At 31.6% G+C, this 18,547-nt stretch overlaps 1 protein-coding gene across 1 annotated transcript in view; it reads left to right on the forward strand.

The window, feature by feature from the left end:
• Positions 1 to 18,547, forward strand: part of LOC124529733 (guanylate cyclase 32E-like) — a 218,043-nt gene that overhangs the window by 109,804 nt on the left and 89,692 nt on the right. The window contains exons 7-8 of the mRNA XM_047103629.1: positions 8,505 to 8,595; positions 12,065 to 12,149. Coding sequence (XP_046959585.1) covers positions 8,505 to 8,595; positions 12,065 to 12,149 — 176 coding nt within the window. The remainder of the gene's footprint in view (positions 1 to 8,504; positions 8,596 to 12,064; positions 12,150 to 18,547) is intronic.

Genomic DNA, 18,547 nt, shown 5'->3' on the forward strand with positions numbered 1-18,547 from the left:
TCGTGGCAATCCTATCAGCACCGTGAACGTATTGTTGTATTGCATTTGAAAGGAGTTGCAGGCTCCACGATTAAAAGGATATTTCCTTTTATATATTATATTATTTTATATATTTTATTTTATAGTATGATCTAAACAAAGTCGTTTTATCTCTAAGCCATTATACAAATATGAGCTATCAAAGTAGCCCAAGTCATCGTACTATTTCTATGACTATGACTTATAATTAATAATAAAATATATAAAAATCATCATCATTATAATAGTATAAATGTTAAAATAGATATTATTATTCTATCTAAAGGTCGAGAGAGAGTCATAAACAATAAACACAAAGAAAAGATAAAATAATTTTATTATATAAATTAAACAGCCGTATTCAAAGAGCCTGTTTACCGATATGAGATTTTACGCAACGAATGTGAAATATTTGGTAGGAATTAATACTTCTGTATATGTCAGCGAGCTGATATCAGCATCCTCTTTGCTTAACATGGATTGTAAAATGACGATTCAAAAGTGCTTGTTAAAGGATACTTGAATAAAATATATTTTAATTTTGCTATTTCTGCTCTTAGTTACTTGATTGTTTTTCTGTGTTGATTAATTCTCAAATTTCATTCAAATTTTACTTGGTGGTAGGGCTTTATTTAAATAAAAAAACCGCCTTCAAAAATGAACTAAAAAGAAAAAAATAATCAGTTACATCCATATCCAATTAACGATTTTTTAATCACCTCTCAAAGTCGGTGCCAACATTGCTAATATAGGTACATAATACATACATACAAAAACGAAATCTATTTATTGTATAGATGACACCATTAGACAAACCTTACTATCGATACAAATTAAATTATTTAAATATAGGAATTTATTTACTTTGTTGGCACCGACTTCAAAAGGTGATTAAAAAATCGTAAATTGGATATGGATGTAACTGATTATTTTTTTCTTTTTAGTTCATTTTTGAAGGCGTTTTTTTTTATTTATAAAAAAATATTTAATGCTTTTCAGTGTTGTTTTGTTATTTATAATTACAATTGGTAGTGTTTGTCATTCACTTTATTATACTCAGTACATTTCGGCTTTCGACTCTAAACATAACTCAACGCCGTTTCAATACGATGTGGACTGCAACTCAAATTAAGCGTTACCTAAGTTATAATAGCCTAATGTTAACTGCTCATCGCCAATTAGACAATACCATTTTTCCCGATGCAATGCCGTTAATCATTGAGGAATTCTCCTGGTAATCCACCATCAGCTAGACTTCATCATAGGCATGTTTACTAACATCAATTTCTTGACGACTATCTTAAAGAAATAGAACTAAACCCGTAAAATAGTTACTTACTAATAGGTTCTGATTACCAGTTGTGGTCTTCATCATCAGTTCCACTTCATCAAATGTCACTTTTCGTGAGCATATGACCAAGGCACTTTGAATAAAACCGAAATCACTATAAGTGTGCCTATAAAATTTGAGGAGTTCCCTCGATTTCTCCAGGATCCCATGATCAGATCCTGATCTCCTGACAATGGGACCACCTGTAAAACATGCCCTTTCAAACAAAAAAAGAATTGTCAAAATCGGCCCAGCCATCTTCGAGTAATTCGGTAACATACATAAAAAAAAAAAAAGGCCCCGACGAATTGAGAACCTCCTCCTTTTTTTGAAGTCGGTTAAAAAATGTTATTTAGTATATGTACCTTCTAAACATACATATGCATTTAATAAAAAGTGGCTTTTTTAATGTTACAAACAAACACTCCAATTTGATAAACTCTAGTGAAAAAAAAATACATTTAAAATTAAAAACAGATTTAATCATTTATCAAAACACGCTTTTTAGCAGTGACTACTTACTATGCTGTTACTTCAATCCGTATAATATTGTATTAAAAACAATATTTTACTATAACAATACTATATGTATATATATTATTAAGAACTGCTTCGTAAGAACTCTTTTCGAATCTATCTCCTGAAATGCTGAAATAAGACTTACAGTAGAGCTCTAATAGCAATTGGATTTTCTCTCGCGGGCTAGACCGTTCATTGTGACGCCGCTATGACCTAATTAATAATGTTTACTAAAATTTAAATTTATGGCTATGAAAATACTACTAAGCTGTATTGTATGATTTAGTAAGATTATAATATCGTTTAAATATATTAAAATAAGAGTCTTAATTTTAAATAACGCTATTTGCAAAAATCTTTTGTTAGAATTTTTATTTTGTTTTTCACAGGAGGATGAACTGTAGCGCAACAAGATACTAAACCGCCAACAATTTAGAGTTCAGATATACAGAAGGAATTGGCAAAATCTGATTATTTATTTTTTCAAATTTAAAATACAAATAGTTCAACCATCAAGGCAAGAGCCTTATCTTAAATCGACTATTTCTGTTACTCTATAGATTTATTTGTTGGTACCACAAAGTATCTATAATTAGTGCATATCTATGTGGGTAGATGTCGCTCACTCATAATCTCACAACAGACCTAATATTTCAGTTCCCATAGTGGGTGACCATTGTTTATCTAAAAAATGACTTAAATGTCAATGAACCATGGCCTATTTTTCCGTTCACCCACCAATACAATAAATAAACACTAGTACATCTCTCGATCTACTAGGTTTTGTTTATCGAGACTACGCGATTCAAAAGGTTTTTAGTATTCATATCGAAACATAGGTTTCGATATGAATACTTTTGGCAGGTTTTGTTTTGATTATTTGATTTAATTTCATTGTAAACTGGTGACAGCGACTAGCGCGTTTCGTATGTTTATTTTTTATACAGCATAGCACCGTACCGTAGTCCGTAGGACCATTCTCTAACCGGCCAGTAACTTTTTTCGCTCTCTCAAATTAATTATATGTTAGATCGCAACAATTAAATAAATTCTAATCAAGAATCATCTTCATTTTTCTGCATATCTACAGCTCGAGTTCTTCAAAACGAGACCATCAGCAATTTTTATAACAATCGTCTAATAATAAGTGGGACAAAAAGCGGTATACGCTACGCTAATAATATATAAGATTTGCAACCAATCAACCCTTACTTGATCTTCCACAAAGAGCTAAGTTCTATTGCATGTCAACATTTTAACATTCACAGTGTTACAATTAAATTCGATGATTAAAGTAATAAGAGCTAAATCAACATTGCTTAACTAAAAACCGTCCGTTTCGGATTTACAGCTTTAGCAACTGGGTCAGTATCCATGACAATAAAAATATCAGGATGTAGGTCAGGCAACGCACTATCGATGGATTTAGGACGAATATTTTTTTATGTGTGTCCAGTTGTATAAAATATAGTGCATATATAATCTACAGCTATAATGCTACAAAAAGCATTTGATTTCAATACTGTTAAAAGTAGTTATGTTTAATTTAATTTTGAGAAACAGACTTGACATCCGCAGGGGCGACACGACGATGATAGTGAGCGTGTGCGCCGGCATCCTGACGGGCTCGTGGACCAACTACCAGTTGGGCAACATGTCGGCCAGCCCGCTGTCGCCGCCGTACGCGGTGGAGTGGCCGAGCGTGGATATGTGGGGTTTCTGCGGCGGGCAATTTGCCATCCAAAGATTTTCTGGTCTTGCCTGGCTTCGAACCCGTAGTTATAGTTGCAAGATGCACGATATTGTTCTATTAACTAACTTCAATTTTTTCAAGAAATATAAATTTAAATAAACGGGATGCCGTATACTTCCTATTTTGTTAAAAAATATTCATATATAAGCCGTCATTAAATGACGGGGGTTCTGAGGTAAAACTCTTCATCTTATTTAGAAGTCGGTTTAAAATTGATTAATATAAATTTTTAATACACTCATACATAAAAATTTTAACAAAAAGAAAAACCGACTTCAAACAAAACACTATTTTAAAACAAATGAATATGCACGAAAAAGTAATAAAAATAATTGCGTATTCAATATATTTTTTAGAGTCTTCCTAAGTTAAATGAAATGAAAAATATTAGACTACTTAAAAGTCGATTAACGATTATATCATGTAGTTATAGTTATTGGTATATTTGGAGCCGGTGTCAGCCACGGTGCCCTTGTCCCAACAATCAAAAGAAAGAAGCGATACGAGCCCCTTGATTGATCCAGTATATGGTATGTAAAAGGTAATTTGTAAAAAACATATTTGTTAAAGTATTCTCGTATTGTTTTTTTATAGATATACTGTAGGGTTTTATTGGCTGACACCGACTCCAAATATAACAATAATTATAATTACATGATATAATCGTTAATCGACTTTTAAGTAGTCTAATATTTTTCATTTCATTTAACTTAGGAAGACTCTAAAAAATATATTGAATACGCAATTATTTTTATTACTTTTTCGTGCATATTCATTTGTTTTAAAATAGTGTTTTGTTTGAAGTCGGTTTTTCTTTTTGTTAAAATTTTTATTTATTTTTTGATTTTAAGTGAAACTGATGTTGACTAACTAATTTTTTTTTAATATAGATAGATTAAGCGTTCTTTTTATATGAGTCAGAAACTACTTCGAGGAGAATTTCATAGGAAACTTGCGAATAAAGCAAAAATAGACTTTCGAGAATGCGGATTTAATACGTCACGCGGCGTAAACTACAAGGATCTCTCGAAAGAGCTGTAATCGAACTCAGCAAAAAAACTTTGAAAAAGACCAACTATATTTCGTACATCATATGACATCACATCACATACACAAAATTTGATTATAGATAGTAAGAAATTCTGCCCCATATCGCACCCTAACTGCGAGCCGTATAGGAGTTCCATCACTACATAGTATAAAACAAAGTCGCTTTCTCTGTCCCTATATCTTTAAATCTACGCAACGGATTTTGATGCGGTTTTTTTTAAAAGATAGTGTGATTCAAGGGGAAGGTTTGTGTATATAATACATGAACAATATAGTAAAGAAACACTGATAATTTTAGAAGTTTGCGATGTGATGTCGTAAATACACAAATTCTGTAGTATATTTAGTATCAGTATTGCACCCGTGCGAAGCCGGGGTGGGTAGCTAGTTGATTATAATATTCGACTATGATAATTACATAAACATAACCACATTACGGAAGGTGACTCAAATATCCAAATAACCTATAAATAAAAGATTCGACTGAGTATCGCTAACGTGCTCCTCAGAATTGTTCCGTTCCCTTCCGTTCCGTTACTTTGTCATGGATCCTGTGATCAGAACCTTACCAAACTTTCACCAAATTACCCTTGAAGTATATATTTTATAATAAAAAAAGAATTATCAAAATTGGTTAACGTGATTTTCAGTTATTCACCGATTTGTCGCGCATATACATAATGCAAATTTAAGACTTATGTCGTTTTCATATAGATACCATCATCGGAAAAAAAATTAAAAAAAATGGGACCCCACGGGAAGCACTACCTTTCAAACAAAAAAAATTATCAAAATCGGTCTACCCAGTGAAAAGTTATGAGGTAACAAACATAAAAAAAAAAAAAAAAAAAAAAATACAGACGAATTGATAACCTCCTCCTTTTGGAAGTCGGTTGAAAAGTATAATTAACATTCATCCACTAGTTATTTATTAATAATGAAATAAAGTAAAAAAAACTCATTTCTTGTAAAAAAAATCACCAGAAGTTTCTTGTCTGTCAGAGGGTCTTGATAAAAATTTTGCTGTTTAAAATGACACAACAGCTTAAGCCTTACAAAATACCATTGCAGACGCTTCTGTTTATTCGATCTCGGAAAAATTGCTGGAAATCTGCACTATTACATTTTTTAAACTTTTTTTATACTTTTACAGGAATAAATTATTATTATAATTACAAAAGTGGATCGTGGAAATACTTATTAATTTATTATAGAGGTATAAATGTATTTATTTATATTTTAAGAAACTAGTGACCCGCCCGGGGTAACTTGCAGCACTCAGGAATAAAGCAAATTTTAGATTTTTTTTTCATTATTTCATTAATTTTAGATATGACATACAAAACAAAAAAATGTTACCTATTTATAATATAATGATAGAAAAAATCCGATATCCTAAGTCGAAAACTCATCGTCGATCATCATCATCATCCTCCTGCCCTTTAACCATTTTTTTTTTGAAAACTCGTGCAATTAAATATGGTTAAGGCTTTCAGGGGTAATTATGGGCTTACTTTTTGTTACGGGCAGTCTAATTTCTAACGAACATCAAAATGCTTATTTATTACGAGGTATTTTGACTTGCTTCCCTAATAATATTTAAAACCCTTTTTTATCGAAAATTATTCCACATGTGTATGACCTTGTTACAGCTTTAGTAAAAACAGATAATGTCACGAAAAGTAAATCCTATGTGGATATCCCAGTCACGTCCCTTCTTACAAATTACTAACATATTTGGATTCGTTTTGTATCCCCTTGCGTAATATTTTCATGTTTTGAACCTTCAAGGATTTAGTTCATCTAGCATTATGCTTTGTGGTTTACAAGCAAAACCCAATCCCAACTTTATCACCGTACTACTTATTTCACGTTCCATAAAAATGAAAGAGCTAATTAAGAAAGCCTGCTTAATATCTTATTAGTCTTCTATGACGTTATGAATTTAAAATTCATTATTTAAATAGGAAACAGGAACATGTCAATGATGTAATAAGTTCAACCAACTTCTTTAGATATGCAGATTTTATAAAGAAAACGATTTAAAAAATTTGTGACATAAAATTGTACTAAAAACAAAAATTTTGAATTTAATAGAATTAATTAACAACGGAGAGAAATTTAACTAAGCATGTATCTTTATCGCATACTAATTCTTCGGATATCGTTCATTTAATTCCAAAAGTCTTGTCAACCAATGCATTAAGTAATTAAGGTAAAAATAACCTAAACAAAGGATAAAGCCTTTTTAAATCAAGTAACTAGTTAACGATACTTAGTATACATGTCTGTGATCCGTGTTGACTGTTGTAGATCTTATGAATCATATCATAATAAAGTTATATACAATTCCCAACATTTATTAACATAAGAATTAATAACATTAAATGCTTAAATATATAAATATTGAACGTTGCATCGCAATTCCGATCCTTTGGGCAAAAAACGAACCAGCCCTCCTGTCACCAGTATAGGCAATACTGGTGACAGGAGGGTGGTGGTTATACTTTTGATGAAGCTATTTGCACCACTACTCCAAGGGCCAAGCGTTTCGGGAGTTTAATTATACTTAAAATAAATAGGATTGTACAAGTATGATGCTTATTAATCCGTATAAATATTTTTGTCATCTTGAGTGTAATAACATCTCTCCAAGAATTGAGAATGCCTTTAATGCCTAGTTATTTTTTGTCTTTTTTACATGTTATTTATTTGTGTTATGTTTATTACAATGAGTTTGGTTTTTATATGGAATCACGTATGTATTTATAAGATAAGAAGCAAAGTACTTTAAATAAATTATGTTGGATACTTCAATAATAAATAGGGTATTTCAGGAAAATGCTACACGGAATCATTTCATAAATATTTATTCAAATTCGTACAAAAATGACGAAGTAAAGTTTTGTACGTAAAAAGTATCTGATACGATAAACATACAACTTTAACGTTGTTACGGTCTTCGGAATTCTAGGTTTTTGTTCTCTAAATTTATGTGCCTTTATAATGAGTTTATGGATTTCAGTGAATCCCAGTGAACTGGTAGTCATTTCCTGGATCAACGTTTACCGGAAATTGTTCTCTTGTAATGGATATCAGTTCGTAGAATATAAATCGCTGATGACAACAATGAGTGATTAATTTACATAACATTATCAACCTTAACCTCTCCAATTAGCAAATTAAATGTAGTTTATCTATATTCTTCATCGCTTTTGTCGTCATTTTTCGGTGATTGGCACATGAAATTACAAACGTTGTAGCATTTCATCGGATTATAATAGGCGATCTTCATGATGGAGTATTGAATAATATAAATAAACACCAGTTTTTATGAGTACGCCACTCCGAGGTCCCAAGTCGATGTTCAAAAAGTTCAATAATTTTCTATGTTTTTGGGTGTTTGTGGTACCGTCGTTAATTCTGATTTTCCATAATACAAGTGCTTTAGCTACTAACATTGGGATCAGAGTTATGTAGGTGATCAGAGTTATTCGATACAAGATTTTGTAGATGATAAAAAAGCGTGGAATTAATACCTGTTGACTTCCAGGCAGGATATATTAATTTAAAAAATTGTATTAACTAACATGACTGTACTTTTTTTTATATGTTTAAAAAGAGTAACTACTGAGTTTCTTGCCGGTTCTTCTTGGATCTACTTTCCGAACCGGTGGTAGCTTCACTTAATTGTTATATGACGACTCAAAAGTGCTTGAAGAAGCCCACTTGAATAAAGTATATTTTGATTTTTGATTTTGATGTTGTCCAATGTTTAAAAAAAAATGTGCGCTAATATTTTAGCATATATAAAAAAATAAATCTTTTCCACAGATCATCTCATCCAGAACAGCAGTAGTGACGTTTTGGCGTTCCGAGCTGTCCTAAAACTAACACCTTCGCATCCAACCAACCCTTATTATCCGTAAGTAACTAAACATACAGGAACTTAGTGAGTTATAGCCTTAATATTCCATGTTTAATCCTAGAGAAACGCTTTAGAGTTTAATTTGAGACAATAATTACATAACGTATTATTTCCTACGGTTAGCAAAATATAGATAATGCAAAGTCAGCTTAATTTAAATTGGGTTCGTAATAATTTAGTTGTTGCTTAATAAATTGTGAATAAGCATATTTTAATTATAGTCATTTGATTTACTCTATTTGATATGATATGAGTAGCATATTACACTTCCAAAACTAAAAATCACGTATTAACTATACTAACTTGATTTGTTTTTAGTATCTCGAAATTCGAATACACTTTTACAGAATTATCAAAATGTTGTATAACCGTGAATCGGTCATCATCATTTCACGAGTGAAGTACGATATTGATTCTTAAAGAACACCAACTCTTTGAATATACATAGACCCATACACCCATAAATTATTATTAATTAGTTAAACAATCTTGTCTTTTTTTTTCATGAAAAATAAATGTTGTGTGAAAGAGATGAAACGGTATCTAAATAAACAGATGATATTTTTTATGAATAAGGCTTTTTTATTTACAAATACTTTATATTAAAATTAATATCTCACAAATAGTCATTTGAAATTTTTGTTTTTACAAACCTTATTTTTATGTTTTCTTATATTAATAAGTAAAAGGTTCTCACGGATATGAAATTAAAAAAAATGCCAATAAATTAAAAAAAAAAACATTCTGAAAACTTAACAGCGTTTTGTTGGCAGTTTATTGTGATTGCGTTATGTTTTTGAAATTCCAGTTCCAATAATATTTATTTAAATAAAAATATTTGCATGAACGTATGAACTATATGTATATGTCGCAGAATCGCAAAGATAGTCATATAAACGATCACTATTGTCGTCCGATGTGTTAATTTGACTAATTCAGTCAGTGCGCACGTCTGGCGTTGGAGCTGTTCCAAGACCAAGAGACCAAGAGCATCATTCAAAAAAGGAATATACACTGACGATTTTTTAACCAGTATCATCTCTCAACTGACAACCTATAAAACTTAATCACGTTGTGTGTTATTGTTATTCTTATATATGAGGTCGTATACGTGCAAATTCATAATCTCCAACATATACAGGGTTATTGGTAACTCGACTTATATGCGCTAGGAGGTTATAGGGGTGACTATTTGCAATCATTTTAACCCCCATATGCTCCATCCAAAAGTGAACCATTTTTGAGTTTTTTAGTATTCAAAATTCAAAGTTTATTCAAAATTTGTCAAAATGCAACTTCAAAAGTGTATTTTAAAAAAGTTTCAATAATTTTTTTTCTTTTGTTTTATAAAAACGATTAAACACTGGATTTTTGTCAGTATTTAAATAATAATTATCGGTACAAATTTAAAAATGCGAGACGGAAAACGAATTTATTTCAATATATTTTTGGATTTTTTTTCTCAAAAATGCCTCAATAACTAAAAAAATCTTTATGTAACTTGGCCTGCAGATTATTCTAAAAACATAACTGTTTTCTTAGCTTTCCAAAAATGTATAAAAAGAAGGAAATTATTTGAAATCAATCGAAATAAAATCACCAGAAAGGTGATTCATATTCGAAGATGAACGAATTCGTACTAAAGGTCGCTCTTTAAAATTCTCACAAAATTAACTAAAAATAAAAACAAATGAAAAAAAACTTACTTACTAAACTGACATACTCATTACAAATTTAAAATAAAATTTAGAAACAGAAACAGTTCAATTGCTTTGAAATAAATTCCTACTTTTCAACCGACTTCAAAAAGGAGGAGGTTATCAATTCGTCTGTATTTTTTTTTCCGATGATGGTATCCCTATGAAAACGACATAAGTCTTAAATTTGCATTATGTATATGCGCGACAAATAGGTGAATAACTGAAAATCACGTTAACCAATTTTGATAATTCTTTTTTTATTATAAAATATATACTTCAAGGGTAATTTGGTGAAAGTTTGGTACGGTTCTGAGAACAGGATCCATGACAAAGTAACGGAACGGAAGAGAACGGAACAATTCTGAGGAGCACGTTAGCGATACTCAGTCGAATCTTTTATTTATAGGTTATTTGGATATTTGAGTCACCTTCCGTAATGTGGTTATGTTTATGTAATTATCATAGTCGAATATTATAATCAACTAGCTACCCACCCCGGCTTCGCACGGGTGCAATACTGATACTAAATATACTACAGAATTTGTTTATATACGACATCACATCGCAAACTTCTAAAATTATCAGTGGTTCTTTACTATATTGTTCATGTATTATATACACAAACCTTCCCCTTGAATCACACTATCTTTTAAAAAAAACTGCATCAAAATCCGTTGCGTAGATTTAAATATATAGGGATTAAAAAATCGTAAATTGGATATGGATGTAACTGATTATTTTTTTCTTTTTAGTTCATTTTTGAAGGCGGTTTTTTTTTATTTATAAAAATTTATAAAACAAATGAATATGCACGAAAAAGTAATAAAAATAATTGTGTATTCAACATATGTTTTAGAGTCTTCCTAAGTTAAATGAAATGAAAAATGTTAGACTACTCTAAAGTCGATTAACGATTATATCATGTAGTTATAATTATTGTTATATTTGGAGCCGGTGTCAGCCAATAAAACCCTACAGTATATCTATCAAAAACCAATACGAGAATACTTTAACAAATATGTTTTTTACAAATTACCTTTTACACAATAATATACTGGATCAATCAAGGGGCTCGTATCGCTTCTTTCTTTTGATTGTTGGGGCAAGGGCACCGTGGCTAACACCGGCTCCAAATATACCAATAACTATAACTACATTATATAATCGTTAATCGACTTTTAAGTAGTCTAACATTTTTCATTTCATTTAACTTAGGAAGACTCTAAAAAATATGTTGAATACGCAATTATTTTTATTACTTTTTCGTGCATATTCATTTGTTTTAAAATAGTGTTTTGTTTGAAGTCGGTTTTTCTTTTTGTTAAAATTTTTATTTATAATACATTTTTGGAAAGCCTAGAAGACGGGCATGTTTTTAAAATAATCTGCAGACCAAGTTCTATACTGATTTTTTTTGTTATTAAGGCAGTTTTGAGCAAAAAGAATTAAAAAAATATTGAAATAATTTCGTTTTTAGGCTCGCATTTTTAAATTTACACAGATAATTATTATTTAAACATTGACAAATATTCAATATTTAATCGTTTTTATAAAACAGAAGTTTTTAGAAAAAAGTTAAAAACGTGATAACTCAAAAATGTTTAATTTTTGCACTATGCATGTGGGGGTTAAAATTATTGAAAATAGTCACCCTTATCACCCCCTAGCGGATATACGTCGAGTTACCAAAAACGCTGTATATGTATATATATGTAAAAAAAGTTTTTTCTATTCGTATTAAACGTCTGACTTTGCATTATCCAAAGGACCCTCTGCCAAATGATCCGACGACTATCGGCGGCGCCTCCGTTCTGCGTGCCAAATTATCACAAGATCTTCGAAGATACATCTGTAAGTATACATAATATGTATATGAATAAATCAATGCTCAACAATTAAGCTCTAATACAGGGGCTTCCCTTTTACTAAATTCTTATAATACTTCGTCGTTCATTAAGACAGCTTAACTTTTACAGCTTCTGCATTTTTACTTTGATTTATTTCTTGTAACATTTTTCTTTAAGATTTAATCTTATCGAATGCTTTTGCATCTTTGATGACGACATCCGTGGTCGCGTGGTTTATACACCGATTTTCATGGATACGCCACTCCGAGGCTCCGGGTTCGATTCCCGGTCGATTCGATGTAGATAGTTTTCTATGTTATCTAGGGTCTGAGTGTTTGTGGTACCGTCGCTACTTCCGATTTTCCATAACACAAGTGATTTAGCTACTTACATTGGGATCAGAGTAATTAATGTGATGTTGTCTCATATTTATATTTGAGCATCCACATCATTATATTTTTAAGTCATTAAAATTGTTATATAGGTATGTTATTCTATAAGACTGCACAGCAACGTCTGATATAATTTGCCTCAAATAATAAAACAAAAGGCAGATGGAGCGCGTGGAAGATTAAAGTGGGGCAACAAAAGCGAATGATAATGTCGGCGAAACGATACGTCTTTTTGTTACTACGGCAAAAGTATCACTTTCCTTAGTAAATATTGTCGTACTAATAAAACGGCGTATAGTTTCGCACTACCGGATATTTTGTACGGCGATAAATCAACTGAAAACTCATTTATACTCATTTATTCTCCTCGTAAACAATCTTCTGTTGAGATGCACATGTTCTCTCCACATATGTTTTTAAAATAAAAGAGTTTTATTGTTTTTCGAAAGAGAAGTATTCAGAAAATACAGAAGAATAAAAATAGCACATAAAATAATGTATGCAAGATTTATTTTTAATTAACGCTGTTATTCACATTTTTTTATATACGATAAAAAATCCCTGGAGGCAATTAATTTACAAGGCGGACGATTATCTCCTCGCATATCTTTGTATAATATCGCTATAAAAAGTCCCAAGTTACGATTGAAATTTTAATTAAACATATCTTGCTTTCTGTGAAAAGTGTGGTAGCCGAAAGCTTAAAATCCACTTTAGTAAGACCTACCACCAAATTGAAAGCTCATCTGGTCAGCGTATCGCCAAACAGCCATTCTTAGTATTGTTGTTTTCTGGAACTACAGGAATAAAGGACATACCATCTAAATAACCAAGGTCGGTGGTCAATTGGCGCCATAAGGAATATTTCTTACATTGGTAATACATCTACATACGGGCGTTGGTTCTTACCATCAGATGTCCAATTACTTATGTCATTATTTATATATTTGAAGAAATTTAAAATTTGGAATATGAAGCAAAAGTTTCAATAAGGTTTTATTATCCATTTCATATCCATTCATAATCACAGTCAATTATAATGTATATGGGCCAATTCTAAATTCCTAAATATAAAAGCTTTAACACTCCCCCGATTCTATTTCGATCCAACGACGGTTCCTCACAAAAATAAAAGTCAGCTTAAGCGAATCTGAGCACCAATTACTTATTTATACTGCTTATTATACGGCTACAGTTATATTCTGATTCCAATTCAACCGAACCTCAGATCGTAATGTTACTAGAATAGGAAAAGTCTGAACGATTATGTGCGATACGGACAATTGGTTAGTAGTCAACGCCAATTCCATTTATACGCCAACTAGTAATAATATTTTATAGTATACTTATAGTTTAAAAAAAATGTTTATATTTGTTTATACAATATAAAGCAATGTATATGTGTATTAAATTCTTGTAGCATTCTGAATTTCAAATAAACAATAAATATATTCATTTGCCTATAATTTTGCTCCATTCTCAATAGTCGCTATTTTATTATTGCTCCGGAGTACAACTCGCGTCACGCTACGTCACGTTACGTCACATGTACATTTTTTATGGCGCTCATATGGGCAACCCGATGATAAAGGGTCACTGCTGCCCGTAGACTTTACTTCTATGATCACAAAATGTGGATTAAGGTTACAATCCGAATAAACGATTTTAAAAGAGTAAAATGCTATTTAAGTTTTTTAGTATGTCTAATTCATCTAATTATGAATCTGATACCGTGATTTGTCTTCTTTGTATATGTCACCGAATGTTTTTTTATGGTATTTACTTAATATTCGAAACAATACGTACTCCTTTTGTTAATAACCGAATTTTCACATATAATAATTTATAGTAGTTACTGTCGATGGCCACCTGATGGAAAGTGGTCACCATCGCCCATAGACAATGACGCTGTCAGAAATATTAAATGATTACAAACACCGTTAGATTACAATCTATCTCGCGAGGTTGTGAACTGTTTTTCATAACTGTAATATATATTTATAAATTATAACCTAATTAAAAAAAAACATTGTACCCACGAACCACCAACGAAGGTCTGTGAAAATAAAAAAATAACAATAAAAAAAATAAAATATCGTCTCTGTACATAATGATATTTCAACTGTGATGAACGATTCTATATATATAATTCAATAAATTCCATAATGTCTTGAATAAACTTGAATATATAATAATTGCAAAAAGACATAACTACTTATGCTTAGAATGAAAGGTTATGAAACTTAACAAGTCATGACAGACATGACACTTACCTGTAAACCCTAGACATAATAATATACGACCTCAAAAGACATCCTTTTTTCTTGACAATTGACAGATGACATGGCATTTGAAATAGGTTCTGTCGTGAGATATGATATACTAGATGTCAGGCTTCGTACAGGTGAAAAATACTTTTTTTTTCAAACTAAATCTGTAGCCTGGATGCGATTCCACTATGCCCGATATAAATATATACACACAATAAAAATTATAACCGTAAAAAACTTATTGGACATTTTTTGTGACACAACCTGGACGATGTAAAGATAACACAAGTTTATATATATACAATACAAATATATTTCGCTATAGGTATGTACGCAAGGAGTCTGTACTCTATTAATACTAAGGCTTTCAAATCAAATCAAATCAATTTTATTTAATGAAACTTCACAATGAAGCGTTTTTTAATCGTCAATAATTAACTACTACCACCGTTTCGGAAAGCAGCTTCTAGCGAGAAGAAACGGCAGGATACTCGCATAGTTGCTCTTTTTAAATAAACAGATTTACAATGCTAAATATATATAAATGTGCAATTTACAGTAATTAGTGTCCTGTGATGGAACCCGAGCCTAACTCCAGGCGTTTCTCTCTAAAAAGTACTCTTTTAATGAATTATATGATTTATTTATTAATTTAGTCTTAATAATTTAATAATTAATTCTTTGGTCACACAGCAGAAGGGGTAGAGGTCAGCGCGTTATGTTCTACGAGTATTCATATTAGCGCGACGGCACTGGATGAGTTCTTGTGTATTAAGGCGTAGGATATTGGAGACATTTTTGAGTGAAATTGATTCGATTTTGTCGATAACAGTTAAATGTTTAGCTAGTAACTTCGTATGGTGTTCTTGTTACCCTTTACGTATGCATCATAAAATTGCACACTGATATTATTTTTCGCAACCGGCCAAAAGATTAATAACTTTAAAAAATAATTACGTTAAAAAAAATTGAGGTATATAGTATTTTACATGTAATGGAAACCTTCCTTTAAAAAAATAAACAATTTAAAGTTTTAAAATGGAAGGCTCATCTGAATTTGTTATTTTTGGTCATTTTTTCTACCTATCATGAGATTTTTTTAAACTTATAATTTATAATGTCTTTTTTAATTTATAATATAATAGTACGACACAACTGAGATGTAGCATCGGCAAATTCAATAAGACCGATTACTCCCGATTTATGCAAACAATATAAATAGCTCCCTATCGCGCCATTCGACGCTATTCGTCGCTATAGATTCTCGCGTCAGTTCAACACGAAATCAAATCAAAATCAAAATAAACTTTATTCAAGTGGGCTCTTACAAGCACTTTTGAATCGTCATTTAACAATTAAGTGAAGCTTCCACCGGTTCGGAAAGTAAATAAAAAACCGAGGGTCTGCGCCTTGGATAAACAGTGATATCCGGAATGCCATGGCAAAAAGGGATCGTGCATTTCGTAAATTTAAGTCTGACCGTACAGAACTTAACTGGTCTGTCTATAAGGCTGCTAGAAATAGGTGTAACCAGATGTGCAGAACTTATAAACGCCGATACATCTCTGATAAAATTTGTAACTCGTCTCCTTCAGACACATTAAAATTTCTGAAGTCTATTGGCATCGGCAAAAATTCCAACTCTTCCAACAATATTTCTATTGACATTAATAGTCTTAATCGCCACTTCCAGTCTCCTCCTGTTTACGATGACAATATTAAACTCGATACTCTTTCAAAGATTCATTGCCTGCCAATATGTAAGGACACTTCATTTTCTTTCACCCTGGTGAGTGATGCTGACGTTCGGAAACGTATTATGGCAATTAAATCTAAAGCAATTGGATGTGATGAGATAGGTCGCACGATGATTTTACACATTTTAGAAACATTATTACCTTTAATAACCCACATCATTAATTTTTCCTTACGCACTGGTACTTTTCCCGAACTGTGGCGAAAAGCCCTAGTTCTACCACTAGCTAAGATTCCAAATCCCTCTACGCCTTCCCATTATCGTCCTATTTCCATCCTTCCTTTTCTCTCGAAAATTTTGGAATCCATTGTCCACTTTCAATTATCTGAATATCTGTTGTCCTGCGACCTATTAAATCCACTTCAGTCTGGTTTTCGCCATTGCCATAGCACTACTACTGCACTAATTAAAGTTACCGAGGATATTAGAGAGGGTATGGAAAACAAGACTGTGACGATTCTCATACTCATCGATTTTAGTAACGCGTTTAATGCTGTCGATCATGACTTATTACTCTCTCTTATATCTCGCATAAACATCTCAGACATCGCTCTCCAGTGGTTTTCTTCTTATCTTCGGGGACGCAAGCAAGCAACTTGTGTTGGAACCGATAGATCGGACTGGTGCGATGTTGCTGCTGGTGTTCCTCAAGGCGGTATTCTTTCTCCACTACTATTTTCATTATTTATTAACCCTATTTCCTCAATTCTTTCATGCCAGTACCATCTTTATGCCGACGACTTGCAGCTTTATAAACAGTGCAGCGTAGACCACCTGGTTGACACTATTTCCGCCCTTAATAACGATCTCTCTCGTATTGCCTCTTGGTCAAAAAATTATGGAATTAGTGTTAACCCATCAAAATGCCAAGCTATTATTATTGGGAGCCCTAGGCAGTTAGCTTTAATTCAAAGCCTACCACCCTTACCTGATTTACTATTTAATAACACTGTTATACCTATTTCATCTAAGGTTAAAGATTTGGGTGTTTTAATCGATAACTCGTTGAAATGGTCTGACCAAGTTAATGAGGTTTCGCGCAAGTTTTATGCCACGCTACACTCCATCATGCGCTTTAAAAACTTTTTGCCTATTAAATCAAAAATCCAACTGGCAAATTGTCTGTTGTTACCAATTATAGATTATGGTGATGCATGTTACCCCGATCTTAATGTAACACTTTTAAGTAAACTCGAAAGATTGCATAACACCTGCATACGATTTATATATGGCCTCCGTAAATTTGAGCACATTTCTTCATATCGGTTAATGCTTAATTGGCTACCTATTAAAGATCGTAGGCATTTAAGAATACTATGTATTCTACACTCTCTTGTTTATAATCCACTTGCTCCTTCTTATCTTAAGTCCAAATTTAATTTTCTTTCCGATACTCATGTTAGGCATCTTCGTTCTTCTCATAACCTTCTTCTTTCTATTCCTCCTCACACATCTGGTTTTGTATCTAATTCTTTCACTGTTAACGCTATACGACTTTGGAATGAATTACCAGTCGTCATCAGAGAAACGTCCTCTAAAGATCTGTTCAAAAGTAGGGTAAAACAATTTCTCTTAAAGAAATATAAGTCTTAGCTTTTATCGCCTTTCTTAGTTTCGTTCCCTTTTATTTTATTTAAGCTGTTATTATTACACTGTACTTTTAGTATTATTGTTAACCTTTTGTTACTTTATCATTAGTATATTATTAACTGTATGTTATAGGTATATATTTATAATATATATATTTATGTAAGTGTATGTATGTTTATATATATATGTGTATATATATGTATGTAATGTAATTCAATATAAGGATGGCTTTATGCATCTACTGTACGCTCTTTCTTGCATGTGCTAAGGTTGGCTGGTAGATAAGGCTATATAGCTTTAAGCCCGCCTTTTGCTCAATTTATTTTTTGTTAAATAGTTGTGCAATAAAGTTTAAATAAATAAATAAATAAATTCTACCGAGAAGAACTGGCAA

Source organism: Vanessa cardui, chromosome 5 (assembly GCF_905220365.1).
Source record: "Vanessa cardui chromosome 5, ilVanCard2.1, whole genome shotgun sequence".
NCBI lineage: Eukaryota > Metazoa > Arthropoda > Insecta > Lepidoptera > Nymphalidae > Vanessa > Vanessa cardui.